The sequence below is a fragment of the Aspergillus viridinutans genome (assembly GCF_018404265.1).
Source record: "Aspergillus viridinutans IFM 47045 DNA, scaffold_3, whole genome shotgun sequence".
NCBI lineage: Eukaryota > Fungi > Ascomycota > Eurotiomycetes > Eurotiales > Aspergillaceae > Aspergillus > Aspergillus viridinutans.
In genome coordinates, this window is record NW_025091219.1 from 1141003 (window position 1) to 1162161 (window position 21159).

The window sequence follows — 21159 nt, forward strand, 5'->3', positions numbered from 1 at the left end:
AGTATGGAGCAGCAGCTACTCGCATCAATTGAAGACTGAGTGCTGTCGAAGATGCCGTCGCCGCTTCACGGCGACTCCCTTCACTCGTGAACATGACCTCCCGGATATTGGGAGTTACCACTGCACTTTTAATACTGTCGACCTTGACGGTTGCCCTGCGGTTGTTCACTCGGTTTGTGATTGTCCGAAAACCAGGTTGGGACGATGCATTGATTGTTGCGGCGGTGGTAAGCTCATGAAATGGTCGATGTGAGAGCACGACTGGTTGACGAACCTAGGGAACAAACTATGTCTTCTATGCATGTCTGATAATTGGTAAGTTACCGGCTTGTGTGAGCCCTTGGCTTTAACTTATCCTCGAGTAGAACTTCGAAACCACTTGGGAGAGAAAGAAGATGCAATCAGCGAGCATGATATGCGAACTCAGCTCAAGGTACGTACTCCATACTTGAAGTGAAGCCATGATAGCCAACTCGACCCGCAGGCCCTCTGGGTCTCCATCCCATTCTATAATCTCACCCTTACGCTGGCCAAAATCTCCATGATCCTGCTGTATATGCGTCTTTTCGTGGCCACGAACAAGCGCTTCCGCATCCTTCTCATCGCCTTTCTCGTCTTCTTAATCATTGTCGGTCTATGGATCCTCTTCAGCACCTTTCTAATATGCCTCCCGGTTCGCGGGTTCTGGGACCACTCCGTTCCAGCCACATGTCGCCCCTTCGCGGTAGTGTGGTGTCTCAACGCTGCGCTGCAGATCGTAACGGATACAGTGGTCGTCACGACCCCGATACCCATACTTGCGCGGCTGCGTCTACCAACCAGACAAAAGTTCGCCCTGATATTAGTGTTCGCCCTGGGGTTCTTGTACGTCTCTCCCTTCCCCTTTTATGCTCCAACCCTATACTAAACGCCACCAGCGTCTGCGCAATGAGCATCATCCGCCTTGTTAGAATCATCCAACTCGTCAGCAGCGACAGCGAGGACTTCTCAGGTAACATTGCATGCCCCGAAATCCATACCCAACAAGACTGACAAGATCATAAGAGCGCAACGGCCCAGCAGCAACCTGGTCCTCCATCGAGGCCAACGTCGCCATCATCTGCACCTGCCTACCGCCCACACATCCGCTCCTCACCCGCATCTGCCCGCGCCTGCTCTCGCCGCGCCCGAGCGCCCGCGACAGCCAACGTCAACATCAACGGGAAAAGGAGCTACCCTCTGTCTACTCGTTCCATCTTCATAACCCGTTCGCTGTGACGAGTGGGAATTACTCGGCTAGTGTCACGGGGAATTGCTCGGTCAATGGTGATGAGTTGCAGGATACGGATGGGATCCAGGTTGTTAGTGAGTTGAGGTGGGATTTGGATCATGCCCATAGAAGATCTGGGAGTATCGCTGAGAGGGAAAGTGCGAAAAAGCAAAGACGGGACTCGGGGTTTGCCGGGTGATAAACTGGTTTCAGAGGGGAATGTATAGATCTTTGTAGGTTTGCAAAGTTTATCGACTTTATGTGAGGGTACGTTGTTAGTCCGTACTGGATGAGGGGGATAATTATTTATACTGGAGAATATAAGAGATGCATGGTACAGGTTATCTATGCTCAGGTACATACAATGCTCGACCAATCACTGAGGAACAAAGGTACCGTTCTTACACTCGAACCCCAGTTTGGGGTTCAGCTGCGCCGTAGCCTTCATGCAAATAACACTAGGCGAGTCCATACTCTGCGGGTAAAGCTGGATATTCTCTGTCCTGAAGTTCTTGCAGGAGGCCTCGGTGTTGCACTCGAGCACGATGGCCTCGGTATGTTTCAGGTTCGGTAGACCGGCGTTGTACCAGCACGGATCGGTGACGCATGACCCATCACCGGGGTGGTAGGTGTTGATGGAGCCCGAGAAATCGGACCAGGTGAAGTCCTCCATCATGACGGACGAGGAAGGGTCGATGGTGCCCGACCGCGAGGCGCCCTGGTCCCAGTAGCTCTGGGTGACGAAGATGGGGAAGGAGACGTTGAAGACGCGGATGTTCTTCCAGACGACGTTCTTGACGAGGCCCTTGCCGCCGGACCAGGACTTGAAGCGGGCGGCGTACAGCGCGTCGATGACGGTGACGTCCTCGAAGCGGAGGTTGGTGATGTTGGCGAAGTCGGTGGGGTCTTTGCCTAGCGAGCCGATGCTCATCCCGTGCGACTGGTAGCCGATGGTGTTGCGGGCGAAGACGATGTTGTGCGAGGGGGAGCCGACGGCGATGGCGTCGTCGCCGTTGTACATGATGCTGTCGGTGATGCGGATGTTGGTCCCCTGGACGTCGAAGCCGTCGGTGTTAAAGGGGAAGCCGCCCGTCGATTCGGCGTCGACGATGGCGTGGGTGACGGTGATGTCGTCGCCGTGTAACTTGACGTTCCACGCGATGGGCTTGCGCGAGCGGAAGTTCTTGATCGATGCCTGGCTCGTCTGGTAGCTCATCAGGTGCGGCCGGTTTGGGAAACTGCTGCTGTTGGCCGGGTTTGCGTCCCACCAGGCCTGGCCGTACGAGTTGATCCAGCCGTTGTCGATGTCGTCGGGTCCCGTCCAGTCGACGCGGGGCCCCGCGAACGTGAACCAGGTACTTTGGCCGGATTTGACAATGTTCTGCACGGCGGTAATGTTCTGGGGAAGATGCAGGTTCCCGAGCATTCGAATTTCGACATTGCTGAGATTGGTCGCTTTGATCGGGTGGAAGATGTTGTAGCCAACACCCTCCTGGAAGATGATGACCGAATTCTGGGCGCATTGGGCAAAGGCGCTGGCGACGGCAGGGGAGTCATCTGCGGTTCCCTGAGAGGATGCGTAGCTTGAAGGAATCACACATTTTCTCGAGCGAGCTTGTATCGAGTGACTGGGAGCTCCCAAAGCCAGCGGGGCAACAGAGGCAAGGACGCCCAGAAGAGCTGCGTTGGTGATCAGCATGATGAATTGAGTAGAAAAGCAGTTGCTGGGGCACATACCATGGACGCATAACTCGGTGGATTTAAATAGTTTCCATCAGGATAGCTCCATCGAGTAGGACCTGGAGGAGCTACCGAGTACTATTGCACGGAGAAACTCGAAAGTTACATGACTTGTATGGACGGAAATTTGAGCACCACCCGTATAGAGCTGATCAGAGCCAAGATGGATGCTTGGTATGGGGTCATATGCCATCGCATTGGTGGAGGAATTAGGACGGGGATTGGGGAGGGACAATATGGGGTACACTCCATAGTTGACAGTAGCTAATTGAATAGCCGAGGTTATCATCATCGTGAGATGAAGATTTCTAATAATATCTACTTGAGTCTTGATCTGGAGCTGCCAGATTGACGTGGAGGGCCTTTGCAGCCTCAGGCTCTGAACCATACACCTGACCTACTAAACTCAAGCTTATGTGGAGACAGTGGGCCATCGTGATCTAGATAAACATCGACAACAACAACAACAACCTCAGGCGATTCTAGCTAGACAGCTCAAATAACCAAACTATTGGTACTCACCTCAGGCTACTACCTCTACTCAACCGCAAATCATCATGGCATCTACGTCTGCGTCCCCATCCCTCAGCTCCAACTCGACTCCCAACATCTCCGCATCCGACGCCGTCCTCCACCTCAGCAGTGCTACACACATCGACGCACCCTCACAAGACGTCTGGAATGCCCTAATCGACACCTCCACCTGGCCAACGTGGAACACCTTTGTCCCGCGAGTTACCATCCGCGAACAACCAGACTCCCCTGATGCCTCCCCCGACTCCCTCTCCCCGATCCTACAAAAAGGAACCAGAATGACCTTCCACGTACACATGAATCCCTCGTCGACTAAACCGCAAAAGGCAAACGATACCCAGCTTGCAGTCATCGAGATTGAGCCGCCGAATCCCAGCGCCAAGAAACCCGGGCGGATTGTGTGGGCCAGTGACCCCAATGCCAAGGGCGGATTTCCTGCGTCGCTGCTGACGGCAGAAAGGGTACATGAGATTGTGGAGGTAGAGGTTCCAGGGGAAGATGGGCAGATGAGGCGGGGGACTGAGGTGCGCAATTGGGAGGCCCAGGTTGGGTATTTGGTGTATGTTGTGTGGTGGATGTTTGGGGGTCGGTTGAAGGAGAACTTTGAGATTTGGGTACGGGATTTGAAAGGGTACGTTGAGGGGAAGTCATCAGGAGTTTGATTATGTGTGATGAAGGATTGAATGCGTGACAACTGCGAAGTGGCGCAAATGGTGATTGACAGGTTGTAGCCGGGATTTCCGGAATCTGCACCGGTTTGACGGGGTTTTGAGACGGCTGACATGCAGGACATGATCAACAGACTGGGGAATGTTGAATATGTGCTTCAGCTGTTCCAGGTTTACCACTTGCTTGGGCATCTTGATGTTGCTCAGCTAAACGATGATGCAGTGGAACTACAGCACAAGAAAACAAACATATTTCCTGCGGATGTTCGTGTAACAGAAATCAACTTCACGGAAGCTGGTGTGGTGATTCCTTGATTTTCTGATGCTCGTATTTTTACGATAGCAATGACTCATATACCCTCCTCTAGAGCTATATTTAACAATCCTGAGCGGCTAGATATCTTATATCTACATTGCTATTGCAGACTCTTACCCCGCGTCAACCATGAGGACTGCATGAGTCAATTTCAACAAATCACAGGTCTATGTCAGCCAACGTTTAGAGACATGGTCATAGTCCGGGGCTTGAGAGATTGATAAATATCTCCGCAGTTATCAAGTACAAGGCTGAATCTAGAGAGGCCGGAGTAATTCCGAAGTGGAATACCTCTTAGTTACTGGCTAGAATCAAAGGATATCGGCGATGACGTCGCATACTGCACTTAAAACCTGATTCGAAGGCAATCGGAGGCTTTGGAGACTTAATTCTTTCTCGAGCAAGGATCAGCTCCTGACTTGCGTAAAGTGTGGAGAAGCGAATCTCACACTATGCAAAAGTCCTAACAGTCAGTAACTTTCCGTGGCTGAGAGTCTGAGCCTCTCACACGTGGGGGCGGAGATTGGCTACGAACTTGTCACGAAGATAGATCAAAGTTACAGAGAGGCAAGGGCCTCTTGGCTAGGGAAACAAAAACTGAATGAAGATTGGGATATGACTATTGGTTCTTGATAGAGAATTATTATTATCCTCAGGTTGAATGCTTTATTGTGACCTACCTTATCTCTGTCCTGAGGCCGTTCTCTGTCTGTATGATTACCTAATTATTGCTCTTCTGTGATGTGGAAATGACAGCCGTTTGGGCGCTTCCGGTTAATTTCGTTGGCGTCCGAGCGGAGACGAACCAATACCCACCGGATTTCCCTATTGGGTCAACCGGGTTAATGGGGGGCCCAACTAAACCTGTTTGCGTTTAGTGGCCGTGCTTGGGAACTGCAGAAGCGCCGAAGACTTGAGGTAGGCAAGACCCTGTTCGCGGTACATTATTACTTACCGTACTGTTACGGCTCCAGGGAAATCATGGGCAAGGTAATCTCAAAGAATGCAAAGGGCAAAATAGTCGCTCATGGACTCGTTTCAAGCATCAGTGTAGTCTGGCTAGCACTTGATATAGATAGGCAGGATGGGGGTATACTCAAGTTGAACGCCATAGGATGGATAACATGATGTCTTATACCAGTGTAAGAGGATTGATTGATCGTCTTTAATTTCAGTCTACTAACAGGATTCATGTTACTGTAACCCTTTGCGATAGCCGTGGCACTGCTACCTTGCCTAAAGCAACTGTACTTCGTATGGCTGACTCCAAGTGTAACCTGAACAGGAGTAAAATGAATAATGATAGTCGACGTATTCCTTTGAATCCTTCTCATTCGTCTAAATTGTGGTAGACTAAGTAGTAATTCCTTGGTTGCATCCATCCCATCTCAGGTTTAACATTATTGTCAATTGTCAATTAAGCTCCTCGTCGATCCCCGAACTTTTCCCACTTTGCGACTCGATTTCCTGGTCGAGACCGTTTGCTTTTTCTCTTTTTCCTTTTTCTCTCTTCACTCGCCCTCATCTCGTCCTTCTTTCCTTTCCTTCCCTCGATCCTATCCCTCTTGCAGCGTCTTCCATCATGTTTTCGGTCTTTCGTCGCTTTCGTCTCTTCCTCACTCTGTCTTCTTCCGCTCCTAGTTTCCTCTGACCATCCGTCTCCGTCTGGGTCTGGATCCAACCACGAGGTTCCTCTGTCAACCGCGTCACACGCATCGCCACTCACCTCATCTTTAAATATTCGTTCCCCAGACTCGTGCCTATAGATCCATAGATCTTGTTCGATCGTCTTGTCGCTTAATCCAGAGTATGCGTCTTGGTTGCTCGCCTGTCTGCCTATTACTTACTCGCTTATTGCGTCAGACATCTATATAATTCCAGTCGCATATAGCGTCGTTCACATGAAGTAATCCAACGCATTTTCCACCATTGTCACCAACCGCCTCCGCTATATCAACTACTTATATCAGCGTCTATTTTTCACATTGTGAGCTATATACACGACATATTTGAAGACCAGTGACGACGCTTTATCGCATCCCTTGGCCCTTCAAGTGGCCTTTCATCATAGCCGAGTGACCAGACATTGCGCGTACTGTCCAACTACTGCAGCACAGTCAAGGCGAACCCACCACAGGCGCATTAAAATCACTATTCATCATGGCGGCACCCAATATGCCGATTCGTCTTTCGGTCCACACTGGCACCCAAGACGGCAAGCAACCCCAGCTTCCAAAAGGATCACAGCCAACCCCTCCAATCACCCCAACTATCGGTCATGACAGCAGTTCACCTGGAGTCGACACCCCCAGTCGCTCAGTATCTCCTGTGTCCTTTTCAGGAGGACACCCGCAGGACACCTTACCATCTGACCTTCAGACTGTAACCGCGCCGCGCAAGTTCTCCGACGATTTGGAGTTTCACTATGACTCCAAGGGCCGCAAGTTCGAGTTTGGCCGTGGCGTTTGGAGTGTCGTTTACATGGCATCCTCCCGCGCATCTTCCACCCCAGCTGCACTGAGCCCTCCAGGCTCGCCCGCATCAGGAAGCCGCGTGGTGGCCGTCAAAATGCCTGGGCGACGCGATGCACCCCCAGTGCTTGACGCCGAGGCCCTAGCACTGACCCGTCTGAGCATGGTTCCTGGTTGCGAGAACCATATCGTGCCATTCCACGGCTACATTGCCGATTCCCATGCCATCGTCATGGGCGCCGTGCCGCTTGCACTCTCAGCCTACATTGAAGAAAAGGCCAGTGCAGCCAGGAAGCATATGTCCACCGCCACGATGTTTGATCCCGTTCAAGGCATGGCCGAATGGCACGGTCTGGCGAAGAAGCTTGTCGGGGGACTCGCTTGGCTCCATAACGGCGCTCAAATGGTCCATGGTGATATCAAACCTTACAACTTTCTGTTGCGCCCCCGCCCTATTGCCAACGACTCGGATTCCGACGAATTCCCCTTTGAGCCCCTCTTCGCAGACTTTTCCTCTGCGCACCCCATCGGCGACTGCGCCTCCGCAACCAAGGGCACGGCCCTGACAGCCCTGACGCCCCCATTCACCGCCCCCGAACTCCTGTCCATCTCGGCGCTCAAGTCCCCCGACGTCGTCCCGACTCCAGCGTCAGACGTCTTCTCGCTCGCGGTGACTCTCCTCGCAGCCGCGACGGGAGACTTGTTACTCTACCCGGGCACAAACAGCATGCAGCGTCTTGCCATGGCCCGTGAAGGATACCAAGTTATCGACTTTGCTCGTTCGGGCCAGAGTGGCGCTCGCATTCCGAGAAAGGGCATCGTCGAGCAGATTGTCAAGCCTGCCATTGCTAAGGATCCGTCCCAGCGCATCGATCCTGCTGACTGGCTGGGGCTGGTGGTAGACACCATGACTTGATCTTTCAGTCTTACCTCCTTCATTCTCCAATTTCCGAGAATTCCAATTCTCCGGCTTATTGGTTGACCTGACGCTTCTTCTCTTCTTCTCTTCTTCTCTTGTCTTAAGCAAAACCTTACAAAGGATACCCGATTAGATTTTCATAGATTCTGGACCATTTTGACGCTGGTGCGATATACTTTTCTTTTCTTGCTATGGCTGCCATGTCGATACGTTGGGTTGTGGGTCTACAGTGTACGATCATGCTATCAGCCTGCTATGTGTGATAAGTATCCTTGCCACGAGGTGTACTCGTGTTGTATCCAATAAGGCAGTCCAAAAATGCCATATTGTATTACTATCCCTAAAAGTCTGGGAGTACATTCCATGTAAACCTCCGTTACTGGTCTCCAGGCCAACCCGCCTTTTCCCTAGGCAATGTCAGGGGTAGGTGTGTACCTCCGCTACTCTTTTATATGGGACTTTTGATCCAGTACAACTCACCAACAAAAGGTATCGCTTTGGAGGTACAAGGATTCCGGGTAAAAATCAGGCCCTGAAAGACCTTGCTCTCAGCACATGATTTCTTGTTCTTAGGGGGAGGATAAGCTCCAATAGCTAGCAGATACTATGGGACCGCCGAGGTACCTCTTGGTTGCTATTTTGTGTTGAAGCTCAGATCACTATATGTATGGAAGGGTCCTCATATGACTGTGGTTATCTTGTGGATATGGAGAGGATTAGCATGATTTGGTCTGGAAGTGACCAGCTGATGATTATTCTATTGACGATGGTAATGATACAAGGCGAGTATGGTACAAAAGACAATGCTATCTAAGCTTCTTTGGTTCGACGCTATATTCACCAGCTCGGAACGAGGTCAACGTCCCCCCAAGCAAACGATTCAACTGCACCACGTTGACCTCCGTATTGTTATCTTTCTGATACTCCAGGATAATCTCCCACAGGGTGATAGGGGAAAGACAGCGGATCCGCACGTCGCTCAGGTCATAGTCTAGGTTCTCCTGGAAATTAGACACAGGATCTAGCGGTTTGCCGGGGTCTTCTCCCGGCCGACCGTGGACGGTTTTGGGAAGATCGTCAAAGTTGGGCTTGGGCGTTCTGGTAGCATGCGTTGCTAGGCTGGGGATGGCGCGAACGAGGTCGTTGATAGGCCGGCTAGGGAAGAGAGAACTGAGGAGCTCGGAGACGGGCATTGCGCCGCGGCTGCCGAAAATGAGGGAGACGGCCTCGTAAATGCGGTACAGGTTGGCTCTGGAGGCTTCGTCGACCTGGTTGGTAAGGCGCGTGATGGGGGAATTGGCGTCAGCCTCGAAGTAGATCATGGTCATGTCAGTTTCTCCCGGGTAGAGTTCCTCGGGCTCGATGTGGAGGGGCTCAAACGGGCGCCGGTCCCAGTGGAGGACCGCCTCATCGAAGGTGCCGGTGGAGAGCGCGCTGCGGGCATCATCGATCATGTTCGGGACGTGGTGGAGGACCTCGAAGTGGACCTCGGAGCTTAGCTTGGTGATTTCGGCCCTGAAGGAAGCGATCTGGTCCAGAATCGGCTGGAGAGCTTGCAAGTCGGCGGTGGGATCCGCAGCCTTACGCGACAGGGACCGGTTGAGCTCGTCTATCTTGATCTGTTTGTCTGCCAGCTCTTTGCGAAGGAATGAGTTCCGATTGTCATATCTCAACTGGATGAGTGCCCTCTGTTTCTTTTTCTTCAAAGCGGTATCACTGGGAGATTCCTCCGCAGTCTTAATGGTTTTCAAGATCCTGTCGTGCATATCGGTTTTGAGGCGAGGGACATAGGGATAAGGAGACTGCCCCGGCTCAGGGGCCTCTGGAGCCAAGGGGATCGGCGGGGCTTGTCGTCCTGCAGGAACTACAATATTGTTTTGCGCGCTCCTTTCAGCGACCCGTGCCGCGTTGGCAGCTGCTAGGTCCCATCCCTTGGCCATAGTCCAGGTGCTTTGATCCTGGGTTGATGCGACTTCAAAGGCGTGTAATGCGACATTTTCCGTCACCAAAGCCGGACGGCTACGGTGGGACACTGATCGTGGAAGGATCGTCTGCGCCTCAAACAAAGGAAGTGTGGCAATAACGCGGACACTTCCATATGTATGGAGACCGGACTGCCGCATACAGGCCTCCATGAGGGCCGACCATGACCGCGCCGGTGTGTAGTGATCTAGTTTGGAAGCGTTCGGAGGTACATTGGCCAAAACCAGTAACGCGTCGTTTTTAGCCAACACGCCCGAAGCATCGCAGTTGGAGAATCCTTGTTCTGGTAAATGTTCGGCGAGGAAGCCGTGCCAATCCTCATCGAGATCGTGTATATCCTGAGAGACTAAACTGTAGCAGGGTTTGCTTTCGGCAAGAACCTTGAGCATCGGTCCGAAGACTTTGATATTGGGTTCCACAAGTACATGGCGTCGAGGCCGCAGAAAATCGTTCACCTTGGAGGACCATAATCCAGCACCCGGCCTGAGATCAAGGACATCCACTGGAGCTCTTCGAAGAAGATACGGTGCGAGGCGTTGAAGGATGTCATCTGCGACAAGGCGTATCAGCATCGCTCACGGAGTTCTTTTATTCTCATTTCACATCACTGACCACATAAGCTCTCGCTGACGATCTCCGGTTTGTGCAGCCTCTTTCTCTTTAACGGGTTGGGGATGTGCTTCTGCAGAAGTCCTGTTATCGGAAATCGAGCGAGTGGCGCCCATCGGTTCGGCTTCATCTTGCTGATGCGCGCTCAATGCGACTGAATAAGATTTAGTCAGTCAGATATATCATAGGAAAAACAATCAAACCCGCACAGCAGCTCCATGCTGATTTGTGGGCAGTCTTTCAGTCCGAAAAAAGATTATCTAAAGTATGCAAAAAGACGTCGGAGAATGTGATAGCGGAGGAGGGGAGCTTTGAACTTGAAGCTCCCGGCGGGATCAGAAGTAGTCAAGTTTCCCCATAACATCAAGTCCCACTCTTTACCTGAACACCTTCATGCGTATCGCACATCCTCCCATCTCTGACTCTGATCCTCTACTTTTCCAAAATTGTGGTGGCCAACCCCGTACCTAATGCCTGAGATTATCCATGCTACCAAGGTCTGGCTGCCTAAATGAGGCTTCCCCCACCATAACATCAGCTGGGCGTTGCGCCAGAACTGAATCACATCACGCTTGACCTGATCGTTTTCATTTCTGAAATTACCTGGACTGGAACCGTCAGACGAAATCCCCAGAAGCCTGATCACATAAAGCCTACTTGCCCAGGCACATCATGGCTTCGCATCCACCCACACCCGGCATGGGGGCGTCACCACCTCAGAGCGTGGAGAAGATCACACAGATTGCGCAAGACTACGAGTACAACCCCCTTATACCGCTACGAAACTGGCTGAGGACCGCGTCCACACTCCTCAGAGAGGTAGGATATCCAGCGATCTTCTCCGCTTTCAACACTAACTTTCTGCTCCATCCTAGGCTCGAATATACGAACTGGAAGGCCATGACGAGCAAACATACCTACTGTTATTTCGACACGCGCAACTAGTACTCGTGAACCTATCAAAGCACCCCGATGCTAAAGATGAAAAGTACAGAAAGGCTCTCATGGAGGCCGAGAAGGAGGTCCGGATTAATCTGGGGAAATTAGAGGCGCTGAAACCCCGGATCAACAAACGATATGAGCGTTACGCTCAGTTGATGCGCGAACGTCAAGCTCGGACTTCGCATCAGGAAACAACCTCGTCGAACCAGGCGCAACCATACGACCCCGCGTTGGCGGGAGTAGTCGAACCTTTGGAGGCAGGGAAGAACAGAGAGTTGGCAGTGCGGCTTGCACGAACGGAGATTAGCCGGAGGGCGACCGTCAGGAACGCCTTGCGCCAGGCTGGTGTGTCACTAGAAGAGGAGCAAAGCCGGCGTACGGCAGGTGTCTGGAACAATTGGGAAGATGCTATGGATAAAAACGGACGCAGGATGGACAATGACCTGAGCCGCCGGATTCAAGATGTGAGACTCAACATCGACCAGCAAACTCACACGAACGCTCGTCCGCAGCAAATGAAACCTGCACAGCCGTCCACAAGTACCTACAAGTATCCCTCCGTCCCTCGAACAAAACCGCTGGAGCCTTTGCCGTCTGCGTCGACAAACGTGTCTCGAGCGGAAGCTCCATTGCCTCCGCCAAAGGAGCGATTCGAATCAAGCCATCCGACACTTACTGACGGAGCGTTCCCACCACCACTGCCCGACAAGGTCTCTTCGACCCCAGCTCCGGCTGTTCCGGAGAAAGGACAGCCTTTGGCAGATGGCGGAAACTCACGTCCAGACCTGAACCCCTCCTGCTTCACATTCAAGCCGTCGGCATATCTAGAAAACGGGACACCGTTGCGCACCATGTGGTTACCTCCCGACCTACGAACACGTTTCCTGGCCATAGCGGCTCCCAACACGCGTCGCAACCTAGAGACGTGCGGCATCCTGTGCGGAACTTTGATTTCGAACGCATTGTTTGTCTCCAGGCTGCTTATTCCAGAGCAAACGGCTACGTCAGACACATGTGAAACTGTAAACGAGTCTGTAATCTTCGACTACTGCGATTCCGAGGATTTGATGGTGCTAGGCTGGATCCATACGCACCCCACACAGACTTGTTTTATGAGTTCCAGGGACCTCCACACGCATTGTGGATACCAAGTGATGCTGCCTGAGAGCATTGCGATCGTTTGCGCGCCGAGCAAATCCCCCGACTGGGGTGTGTTCCGACTCACTGATCCCCCGGGGCTTAAGACGGTCCTGAACTGTACGCAGAGCGGGTTATTCCATCCCCATGCGGAGGCTAATATTTACACCGATGCGCTGCGACCCGGTCACGTCTTTGAAGCCAAAGGGTTGGAATTCGAGACTGTGGATCTTCGCCCAAAGGAATCCTGGGTTTGATGTTTGATGTTGCGATGTACTATGCATGATATGGCTTGCTATTATGATACCATCTCCAGTGATTTGCTGTTTGTCCTCCGCTTTAGAATCATTGCTATGTCTAGCATACATTGCATTTTACGACAGCAAGATGTTACTGCTTTGCTCGTACCACGACATCCCTTATAGACTGGCAGTCGATTAATTTAGCAATTGTGCGACAGGTCGAGACTACCTACAATACCATCTCATTACATGTCCCAATTACCACCATGAATTTTAGTCGAGTATGTATGCATGCGCTCTCATTCCTTTGTACAATATCCTACATTACATACATCTGTCATCCAACCTGGCTGGTGGCTTCGACTCATCCACTCATTCCCGCAAAATCCTGCTTCGAGACCGAGACCGAGAAGGAGCGCGGGAGCGCGATCGAGAGCGGCGCCGCGCACCAGAACCTGCGCTATACTGACGCCTTCGCTCGGGAGTGGGCTGTCGCCGAAGTCGCGAGCCCCTACGGTTCCCCGGAACGGTAGTGGTTTCCTGTGTGGCTCGTCTGTCTGCCGGACCAGCGGTCATATTGATACTTCTTGTTCTTGGCCCGATGGATCGTTCAAAGGTATGTTGCTGAGCGCGCGAGCGATGGTTAATAATTCCTCGCAATAAAGGTCTTAATATGCTTTGGATGAATGCTTGCTGTACGCTTTGATGCTGAGAATTGCGCATCAATATATAGCGGCTGTTGCTGGGGCGAAAGTCATTATGGCGTCGTTTGCCTCATTTCGGAGGTACAGTCCGCCTGGCCTCTTAGCATTTTATCTGTATCTGAACCATGGCTTCCTTGATGACTCCGAGAATATGGAAATGGGGAGAAGAGACCAGAGGGAAGCGGGTGGTGGCTATAGATCGGTCACTGCAGCTGTGAGATAACCTATCAAGTCCAGCCAGTTAGTTGAATTGAACATCTGCTACTTACAGCATTCAACAATGAACTTGAACATGAACACGTTCAATCGCATTCTTGTATATTGTTTTGGTTCGTCAACTGGCTTTCTACCGAGGATGGCCGTAAGCTCGGTGATCATGCCACCACTTTGTCCACAAAAAGTAGTGTCGGCATCACATTGCTTGTTTCCATTTCCTGGGGTGTTTGTCCTTAGTAGTAGAAAGCATCTGAATTAAATCCAGCAATGTCTGAGGAAGATAGCAGCATACCTTAAATGCGCATCATTCCTTGAGGTGGATGGAAGCGATAAGAATTGGGATCAACAGCTGCGTCGTCGTCGTCGTCGTCTCCCCACATTACTATTATTAAAGCAATCATCAGAATCATCATCATCTCCCCTTGACCTGTTTCACTTTTCCCTGTATCTTTTTTGTGTCCTGCCTTGATTTCTTCTCCATAGCGTTCTCCATCTCAATTGAACAGAGTTCTTAATGCTCTCCTCCATTCGTCTATTCCTTTAGATACCCTGACCTGCTGAATCTCTTTTATCGCCGTCCGCATGTCGTCCCTCTCGCAGGGAGATTCGCCCTCATCGACTGCCACCCCCTCCATGTCCTCATCTAGCTCGGCATCAGGATCTCGCACTCCGAAAGCAGACACTCCCTTCAATCAATCGGCGGCATCCTACTTCTCCTACCCTGTCACACACGTCGTCTCAGGACTCTACCGCCGCTTAACAGATCCCAACATCGCCAAAGCATCGCGCAAGGACAGCAAAAGCCCCAAGAGGAACATGAGCGCCAGAAACAACCACAGCCCATCCACAACATCCCCAGATATCTTCGTCCCTATCCGCACCGCATCACCCTTCCAGCCACCACCTCTCACGCCACTAACCCTCACCCCCAGCCCTGGTATCCCCCAACAACAACTCCTCACCCGCGCCCTGGCCGAAGAAATCCGTCTGCTGGTCCCAGCCCGCCTTCAGCTCGTCGACACCTGGCGCCTAGCCTACAGCCTCGACCGCGACGGCGCCTCCCTCTCAACCCTTTACGAGCACTGCCGCGAGTTCTCGCACCGCAGCCCGCGGGCGGGCTACGTACTCATCGTCCGCGACTCCTCCCCCGCCGGTGCCGTTTTCGGCGCCTACATGACCGACCCCCCACACCCACACTCGCACTACTTCGGCACAGGCGAGTGTTTCCTCTGGCGCGCAAGCGTCCTGCCCTCGCCGACCAGCCTGTGGAATATCCACGGCCCGCAGTCCGAGGAAATGCTCGAGCGCGCGGGCCTGCCGTTGCCCCCCAGCGCGGATACAACGCATGCGGGCCGCTCGACAACACTACGTGGTGACTCGAGAAGTCACGGTGATGGCCGTCTCGCGGCGCCGCTGGCCAATGGCGGGTCTGGGGCTGGAGCGGCGAGTGGTGCCAGCACGCCTGAGAGGATCCGGTTCAAGGCCTTCCCATATAGCGGCGTGAATGATTACATGATGTTCTGTGAGACCGGCTTTCTTAGCTTGGGTGGAGGGTGAGTTCCTTGCCTCAGACGTACCTGGTGCGTCACTGGTAGACGAAAGTCGGCAGCTAATGCGCAACAGGGACGGTCATTACGGGCTATGGGTAGACTCGAGCTTGGAAAAAGGCGTCAGTGCCTCGTGTCAAACGTTCGGGAACGAGCCTTTGTCCGACGAAGGCGTCAAGTTCGACGTCCTCGGTGTGGAGGTGTGGTATGTCGGGGCGTGAGTTCACGGGTCCCAGATCTCTCTTACGCTTTTTCATCCGTATGATACCCTGCTGCGATGAGTGCTGGCTCTCCATCGTGCCGTAGTCCTAATTGCATTACTTCCATCTTGGCATCTCAATTAAACAAACAAAGGGAGAAGAAGATGAAAGCTAGTATGATAGCTGAACGTGAAATCCACGCTCCAATGTGGCTGTAGCAAGTCCATCGATCACAGTCATATTCTTCCTAGCTACATAAGCTAACTATAGTAAAGATAGGTCATGCACATCTGATGTGAAAGCATGAACCGGCCACTAACCTTCCTTGGCGTACTCCATTGCTGTACCATCATTACAGCAATTGACCATTAGTCTTTTAAAGCGGGGAATAGGCAATATGGGTGAAAAAACCTGGAAGAAAGATAGAATTGTAAGAAACGAAAAGACAACAGCAGGGGGTATGCGATCAATAACACATCAAAGAAATCATAAAATGACAGATAAGAGAAAGTTCATCATCCCGGCGATCCCAAGTCTCTAATAGGGGGAATTGACAATATCGTCTCTTCCCAATCGACTACCCCATCGGGTGCTACGACGGCTCGGCGTCACAGGAGGTCCTGCAATGCTTTCCCGAGTAGGTTTCTGGAAAGTCCTCTTCGCGACCATGTTGACCTCATTCGGCAGAGCAACAATCACATTCTTGTCCGAGCCAAACCGGAAGTTATCCGCCATGACATCTTCTGCATATCGCTTGATGGTGTAGGGGTCTTTCCGGCCGGCAATAACCTTCTTCAAGCTCCAAGTGATAATGAAAGGACCAGTGGCGGTGACAATGGATGTCTCCTGAGAGTCAACACCGGTGTTGAACCGCGCGGGAGTGAAAGAAATGGGCTTCTTAGTCTCATGCTGGAACTGGGCGACGTGCGCAGGAGTGAGACCCAAACGGCGAGGCTGTGGTTTCGAGTCTTTGGCGAAGGAGCGCTCGAACCCGAGCTTGCCTTCGTTCTTGCCTCCTTTCTGGAGCGAGTCGATGAGCAACAGGTAGGTTCGGCAGGTAGCCAAGACCCAGCGGCCATCGGCAGACACATCCAGTCCGATGATGGGTTCTCCCAAAGCAGGTATATGCGTCTTGGCATTGATACCCAAGCGGTCGAACATGCGGATATCGCCCTTATTGGAGGCAACAGCAATGTATCCCTTCTCAGTTGTGGCTACTGCGGAGAAGTCGTTCTTGCTCGCGTACTGTTTCAGGTCCGCATCTACCAGTTTGGCTCCTGCCAATCGAGGATCAATGCGGTAGAGTGCGTTCTGCGACACACCGATGAATGGCTGAGCGGAGGTCATCTGGGCGAATTTCTGCAAGATGTTAGTTAGATCTATGGCGTCAAACGAATAGGCGATGACAATGTAAACTTACGTTTTCTGGCGCGAATGTGGTCACCGGAATATCGTCATGCACCTTCCATTCATCAACGACCTTGCCGTACTCGAGATCCATACGGTACAGCGAGTGAGGGTCATCGCCATTCTGAAGGATCATGTTGCGGTCCTCAGCATGCAACATGACCTTCTTCGGGCTGAAAAGCTTTCCCTTAGGAGTCTCGACTTTAGAAATATTGGTCGAAAACTCCAGGTTGTTATCTGGTGTATGCTTGAAAACCCCAATTTTAGATCCACGGACAACGAATGATCGGTCCTGCTTGTAGCCGACTGCCAGTTGAGAATTGACATTGCCATCGTCATCACGCGTAATGACATCCTCCTGCTCTTCGTCTGAATCATAGTGCTCGCTGCGTTGGCCCTCGTCCTGCTCTTCCTCCTCTTCATCCTCGGACTCGGCTTCGGCCTCTTCCTGCTCTTCGGTCTCGGCATCCTCCATTGTAAGATCCTGGAAAGCATCCAGCACGTACTCGCGATCATTCTCCTTGACCTTGGTCCATTTCATTTCGTTCAGCTGTTCCCAAAGGGCCTGCATTAGGCCCTCTTGAAACCTCTCTTCTGTGGCCTGATCCTTGAACCGGAGTAGCCATGAGTAAGCGGATCCGTCTTCACCGTAATGATTGAAGATGAATGACAGGTATTCAAAATTGAAGACAGGGTTGATGTCGGCAACAACCGCTTGACCAAGCCATTCCTTATCCTCGCCACTGATCTGCAACCAATACTGCCAGGTGCCCACTTCAGACACAGTGGCAACCACATTGGGATCCTGAAGAATGAAAGTCCCGCTGGGGAAGTCGAAAAGGTGCAATTCCGCCTTTTCCTTTGCGAGAATCTCCTTAGCCTCTGGCTGCGCCGCAGAGGGCGGGGCTACTGTACGTTCCTCCCCTTCCCCGACTGGCTTTATGAGGCCCTTCGACCGCGAATACTCGACGTCACGAGCCATGGCAGCAGCGGACTCTCCGGCGGACACTACCGAGTGTGCGCGTGATTTGACTGGCGAGGCAATTGGACTTGCGGCAGGGATTGACTTCTCTTCCTTAAAGGAGAATTCCTGAAGCTCTTGCTCCGTTGCTCGCTGGGCGCTCGTCCTGTATTTCCTCTCGTACTGACACTGCCACGCTGCTAACTCAAAGGTGGAGACTTTGTCCGCTGGCACAGATGGGTCGCAGACAAACTCGAAAAGATCACCGGCGTCGCCACTCAAATCATTCCAAGCTAGTATTTTCGAACCCCCTTCGCGGGCTTCAACACGGAAGTGCAAGCCTTGGTCAAGCAGGAATACCTTTTCGTCCTTGTCTAGACTGTCACTGGCGCCTTGTTCATCCTCGTCATCGGCAAGCTCCTCCTCGCCTTCCTCGTAGGCTCGCTGAACGACGAGTTGGTACTGGAACTCCTGACCGGTGCGTCGAATAGTAGCCGCGGCGTCTTTGAAGATGAGCTCCGAGTAGCCCTTTGGAGAAAGAGGGCGGACCAAATACAGCTGGCCTTGAGGGATCTCGATAATGGATTCTTTAGAGGTGTCTCCAAATAGGAACTTGCTCACTGTGATGTCACCGACATTAGTTAGCTGGATGTCACGATGCACAAGAAATGATCCCAAAATGGAGATGAGGTAAAGTAAGGAGGGGTAGATGGCGGGGTAGAGTGAACAAGTTGGTAGATGTTGAAAACGAGGAACAGATCTGAGAGAACTTACCATTACGGAGCATGAACATAGCTGGAGAGTTCAGAAGGCTGCTACCTAAAAAGGAGCAGCTGATTATTCCTTACTAGTAAGTACGTAGTGCTTAAGAGGCACGCAGTTGGCAAGGAAATTAATAATGTCAGGGGGCGAAAACACAAGGAAAGAACAGAATCTGCGAAAAAGGAAAAGAGTATTTTAACAGAAGAGATCCAACATCACCAGTAAATGATGATGAAATTTCAGCAGCAGACCTCTTTTCCTGAGAACTGGTCCTGTTGGATGTCTGGCTCTTGTGATGCCCGTCCTTGTAAGCTGTTTTCTTTCTGTTGATCTGCCGTCATTGATCGGCTCCTGTGGCAACCAGTGTGGCGTGCTATTGTGGCTGTGCTGCCTAAGTAACATATCAGACTAGCCATATATGGAGTATGGCATAATGATTGGCATATAGGATGAGATATATATCTACCTTTAACAGGCATTATTGTTTTGGTTAGGTAGATCATTCATACATTAGTGGTGTACATAGCATAAGAGGACAGAATATATACAGAGTTAAGTTGCCTGTACAAAAACACAGGTTACTCTTTGTCTGCATCGCCTGCGTCTTCCGCAGCATCTTCTCCATCTGGCCCGGCTTCCACGGCTTCGACACTCTCCCGTGCTGTTTGATCTTCAGACTCATGGTCTGCTGATTTCAACTTGCCCCCTTTCCTTTGAGGAATTACTTGAATAAATGCCTTCCCCCAGTCACCCAGCTCCAACCACCGAATCATAATCTCCACGACATGGTTCGTTGCAAGTACCTGACGGTGAGCCATCTGAATATATTCTCCGATGGGTAGCTTGGCGGTCTTGATACCCTTGGCAACCGCGGATTTATAGCAGATGCCCTTGTGGCGGTTCTTGTCCACCAAACCTCCAATGATGTATGTGCTATAGGGCTTCAATTCGGTCAAGATGTTGGGACTGTCGCTGCTGAGGTACACAATCTCTCCGTCCTCAGGCTTCGCGTCCGCCTTGTCAGCGAAAACACCTGCCAGTTCGCCGCCTTTAGGTCCTTGCATCCACTCCTTTGCCATCTCGGCAGCTTCGGCGAAGTCCTCCTGCAGGAAACGAACGCCTTTCCAGCTCTCGTGGGTCTTTCCCAGCACCGTATCAAACCGCTCCTTGAGCAACTTGTTGAATGATGAAACGATCAGATGCGAGCGGAAGGGGGCCCTGCTGTTATCGGAGTAGGATCGCGTAATCTGCGCACCGAGGGATACCCGCTCCTTGTCCAGCATTAAATCGTCGTAACTGCAGTCAAGCACGAGTGTGATCGGGAGCAGAGTTGATCGTTGGAACGTCTTTTGTGTGCGCTCGAATGTCTTTCGAGCTTCTTTTGTAGCCTCTGCGCCCTCTTGTTTCGCCTGGTCTAAAGCGGCTCGTCTTCGTTCCCTTTTTGCGACCAGCTTCTCTTTGCGTTTCACTTTGCGCTGTTCCCGCATTGCTTCCCAGTGCTCTTTTCGTTTGAGTTTCTTCAATTGATTCTTGGACATTGCGGGGGGGGCCTCTTTTCCGTGTGCTTCTTGTCCCTCTTCAACTCCAGCTTGTTCTGCATCATTCTCATACCCATTGTCCGATGTTGAGGCATAGTTGTCGGCATCTGCACTCTCAGCGTCATCGTCGCGGCCGGCTCCCACAGCGCCGGTCATGACGGGCTCTGATTCCTCCTGCACTTCGTCGTGGTCCAATTTGGGGTATTTTCTAGGCCGCTCGTCATCCTCCATCTTCAATCAATCGACTAAGGATGAGATACGAGTGATCGAAGCTCTGTTGTATAGAAACTCAAAATAATCTATCGCGCTCCAATGTAATACTTCATTCGAAGGGAAACCCCAAAATCGGAAAAAGCCCTCCCGCAGCCAATCACAGCACCCGCAGCCCTCATTACTCAATCCCAGCTGCCCTCACGTGACTCCCACTCCAACTTCATCCGCCAGCATCATCGGCCAATCCTGTATACGCCTGTTCTAAAGATTTCCATTCCCAGTCGTCACAATGCCTCAGGATATGCCCCCATCGGGGGGCTATGCGCCTGTGCAGTACAAGGCAAGTTCCCAATTGCGAATTCCCCAACGCAAAAACCCAGTTCACCGATCGGACTAACCCAGACCACAGCGCAACCTCCCAGCCCGCGGCTTCCGGCCCATCTACTACCTCGTTGGTATGCACCTCTTCATGGCCTACGGCTACTACAAGCTCTTCTACGGTATCCGCGAACAGCACGAGCTCGCCCGTGAGAAGATCTGGTCCCGACTTCACCTGGTCCCGCTGCTCCAGGCCGAGGAAGACCGTGACCAGGTCCGCAGACACTTTGCCGACAAGGCCCGTGAGAAGGAGCTCCTGGGTACGGAGAGCAAGGTCTACAACTCTGATCGGTATGTGGAACCCATGGGATTTGTATTCGGTGTGGTACAGTTGGCTGACCTTGTTTCTCTTGCGTGTGCTTTAGCTTCGTTCGTCCTACTTTCGTCTATACCCCTTCCAAGGTCACTCAATAAATGGAATGA

The 21159-nt window shown here is 51.9% G+C and overlaps 10 protein-coding genes across 10 annotated transcripts; 6 read left to right on the forward strand and 4 right to left on the reverse strand.

Annotated features, from left to right (window-relative positions):
- Positions 1-92: 92 nt before the first annotated feature.
- Aspvir_005355 (uncharacterized protein) lies at positions 93-1448 on the forward strand (the record flags this gene model as incomplete). Its single annotated transcript, XM_043268572.1, has 6 exons — positions 93-227; positions 279-315; positions 366-433; positions 485-864; positions 918-991; positions 1045-1448. The coding sequence occupies 6 exons, from the start codon at positions 93-95 to the stop codon at positions 1446-1448; spliced, it is 1098 nt and encodes a 365-aa protein (XP_043124507.1).
- A 177-nt stretch (positions 1449-1625) lies between these two features.
- Positions 1626-2948, reverse strand: pgxC (putative extracellular exo-polygalacturonase; the record flags this gene model as incomplete). The annotated part of the gene is made up of 1 exon (XM_043268573.1): positions 1626-2948. The coding sequence occupies one exon, from the start codon at positions 2946-2948 to the stop codon at positions 1626-1628; it is 1323 nt and encodes a 440-aa protein (XP_043124508.1).
- A 598-nt stretch (positions 2949-3546) lies between these two features.
- On the forward strand, positions 3547-4506 carry Aspvir_005357 (SRPBCC domain-containing protein; the record flags this gene model as incomplete). The annotated part of the gene is made up of 2 exons (XM_043268574.1): positions 3547-4154; positions 4326-4506. 2 exons carry the CDS (start codon positions 3547-3549, stop codon positions 4504-4506), a joined length of 789 nt encoding a protein of 262 aa, XP_043124509.1.
- Positions 4507-6667: 2161 nt separating this feature from the next.
- Positions 6668-7894, forward strand: Aspvir_005358 (protein kinase domain-containing protein; the record flags this gene model as incomplete). Its single annotated transcript, XM_043268575.1, has 1 exon — positions 6668-7894. The coding sequence occupies one exon, from the start codon at positions 6668-6670 to the stop codon at positions 7892-7894; it is 1227 nt and encodes a 408-aa protein (XP_043124510.1).
- Positions 7895-8703: 809 nt separating this feature from the next.
- Positions 8704-10619, reverse strand: Aspvir_005359 (uncharacterized protein; the record flags this gene model as incomplete). Its single annotated transcript, XM_043268576.1, has 2 exons — positions 8704-10430; positions 10493-10619. The coding sequence occupies 2 exons, from the start codon at positions 10617-10619 to the stop codon at positions 8704-8706; spliced, it is 1854 nt and encodes a 617-aa protein (XP_043124511.1).
- Positions 10620-11161: 542 nt separating this feature from the next.
- On the forward strand, positions 11162-12825 carry Aspvir_005360 (putative endosome-associated ubiquitin isopeptidase (AmsH); the record flags this gene model as incomplete). The annotated part of the gene is made up of 2 exons (XM_043268577.1): positions 11162-11308; positions 11365-12825. The coding sequence occupies 2 exons, from the start codon at positions 11162-11164 to the stop codon at positions 12823-12825; spliced, it is 1608 nt and encodes a 535-aa protein (XP_043124512.1).
- Positions 12826-14312: 1487 nt separating this feature from the next.
- On the forward strand, positions 14313-15498 carry Aspvir_005361 (putative oxidative stress response protein Oxr1; the record flags this gene model as incomplete). Its single annotated transcript, XM_043268578.1, has 2 exons — positions 14313-15283; positions 15354-15498. 2 exons carry the CDS (start codon positions 14313-14315, stop codon positions 15496-15498), a joined length of 1116 nt encoding a protein of 371 aa, XP_043124513.1.
- Positions 15499-16014: 516 nt separating this feature from the next.
- Aspvir_005362 (uncharacterized protein) lies at positions 16015-18638 on the reverse strand (the record flags this gene model as incomplete). The annotated part of the gene is made up of 3 exons (XM_043268579.1): positions 16015-16836; positions 16898-18465; positions 18620-18638. 3 exons carry the CDS (start codon positions 18636-18638, stop codon positions 16015-16017), a joined length of 2409 nt encoding a protein of 802 aa, XP_043124514.1.
- Positions 18639-19185: 547 nt separating this feature from the next.
- Positions 19186-20376, reverse strand: trm10 (tRNA (guanine(9)-N(1))-methyltransferase; the record flags this gene model as incomplete). Its single annotated transcript, XM_043268580.1, has 1 exon — positions 19186-20376. One exon carries the CDS (start codon positions 20374-20376, stop codon positions 19186-19188), a length of 1191 nt encoding a protein of 396 aa, XP_043124515.1.
- Positions 20377-20647: 271 nt separating this feature from the next.
- On the forward strand, positions 20648-21150 carry Aspvir_005364 (putative NADH-ubiquinone oxidoreductase subunit GRIM-19; the record flags this gene model as incomplete). Its single annotated transcript, XM_043268581.1, has 3 exons — positions 20648-20698; positions 20768-21027; positions 21102-21150. 3 exons carry the CDS (start codon positions 20648-20650, stop codon positions 21148-21150), a joined length of 360 nt encoding a protein of 119 aa, XP_043124516.1.
- Positions 21151-21159: the final 9 nt, after the last annotated feature.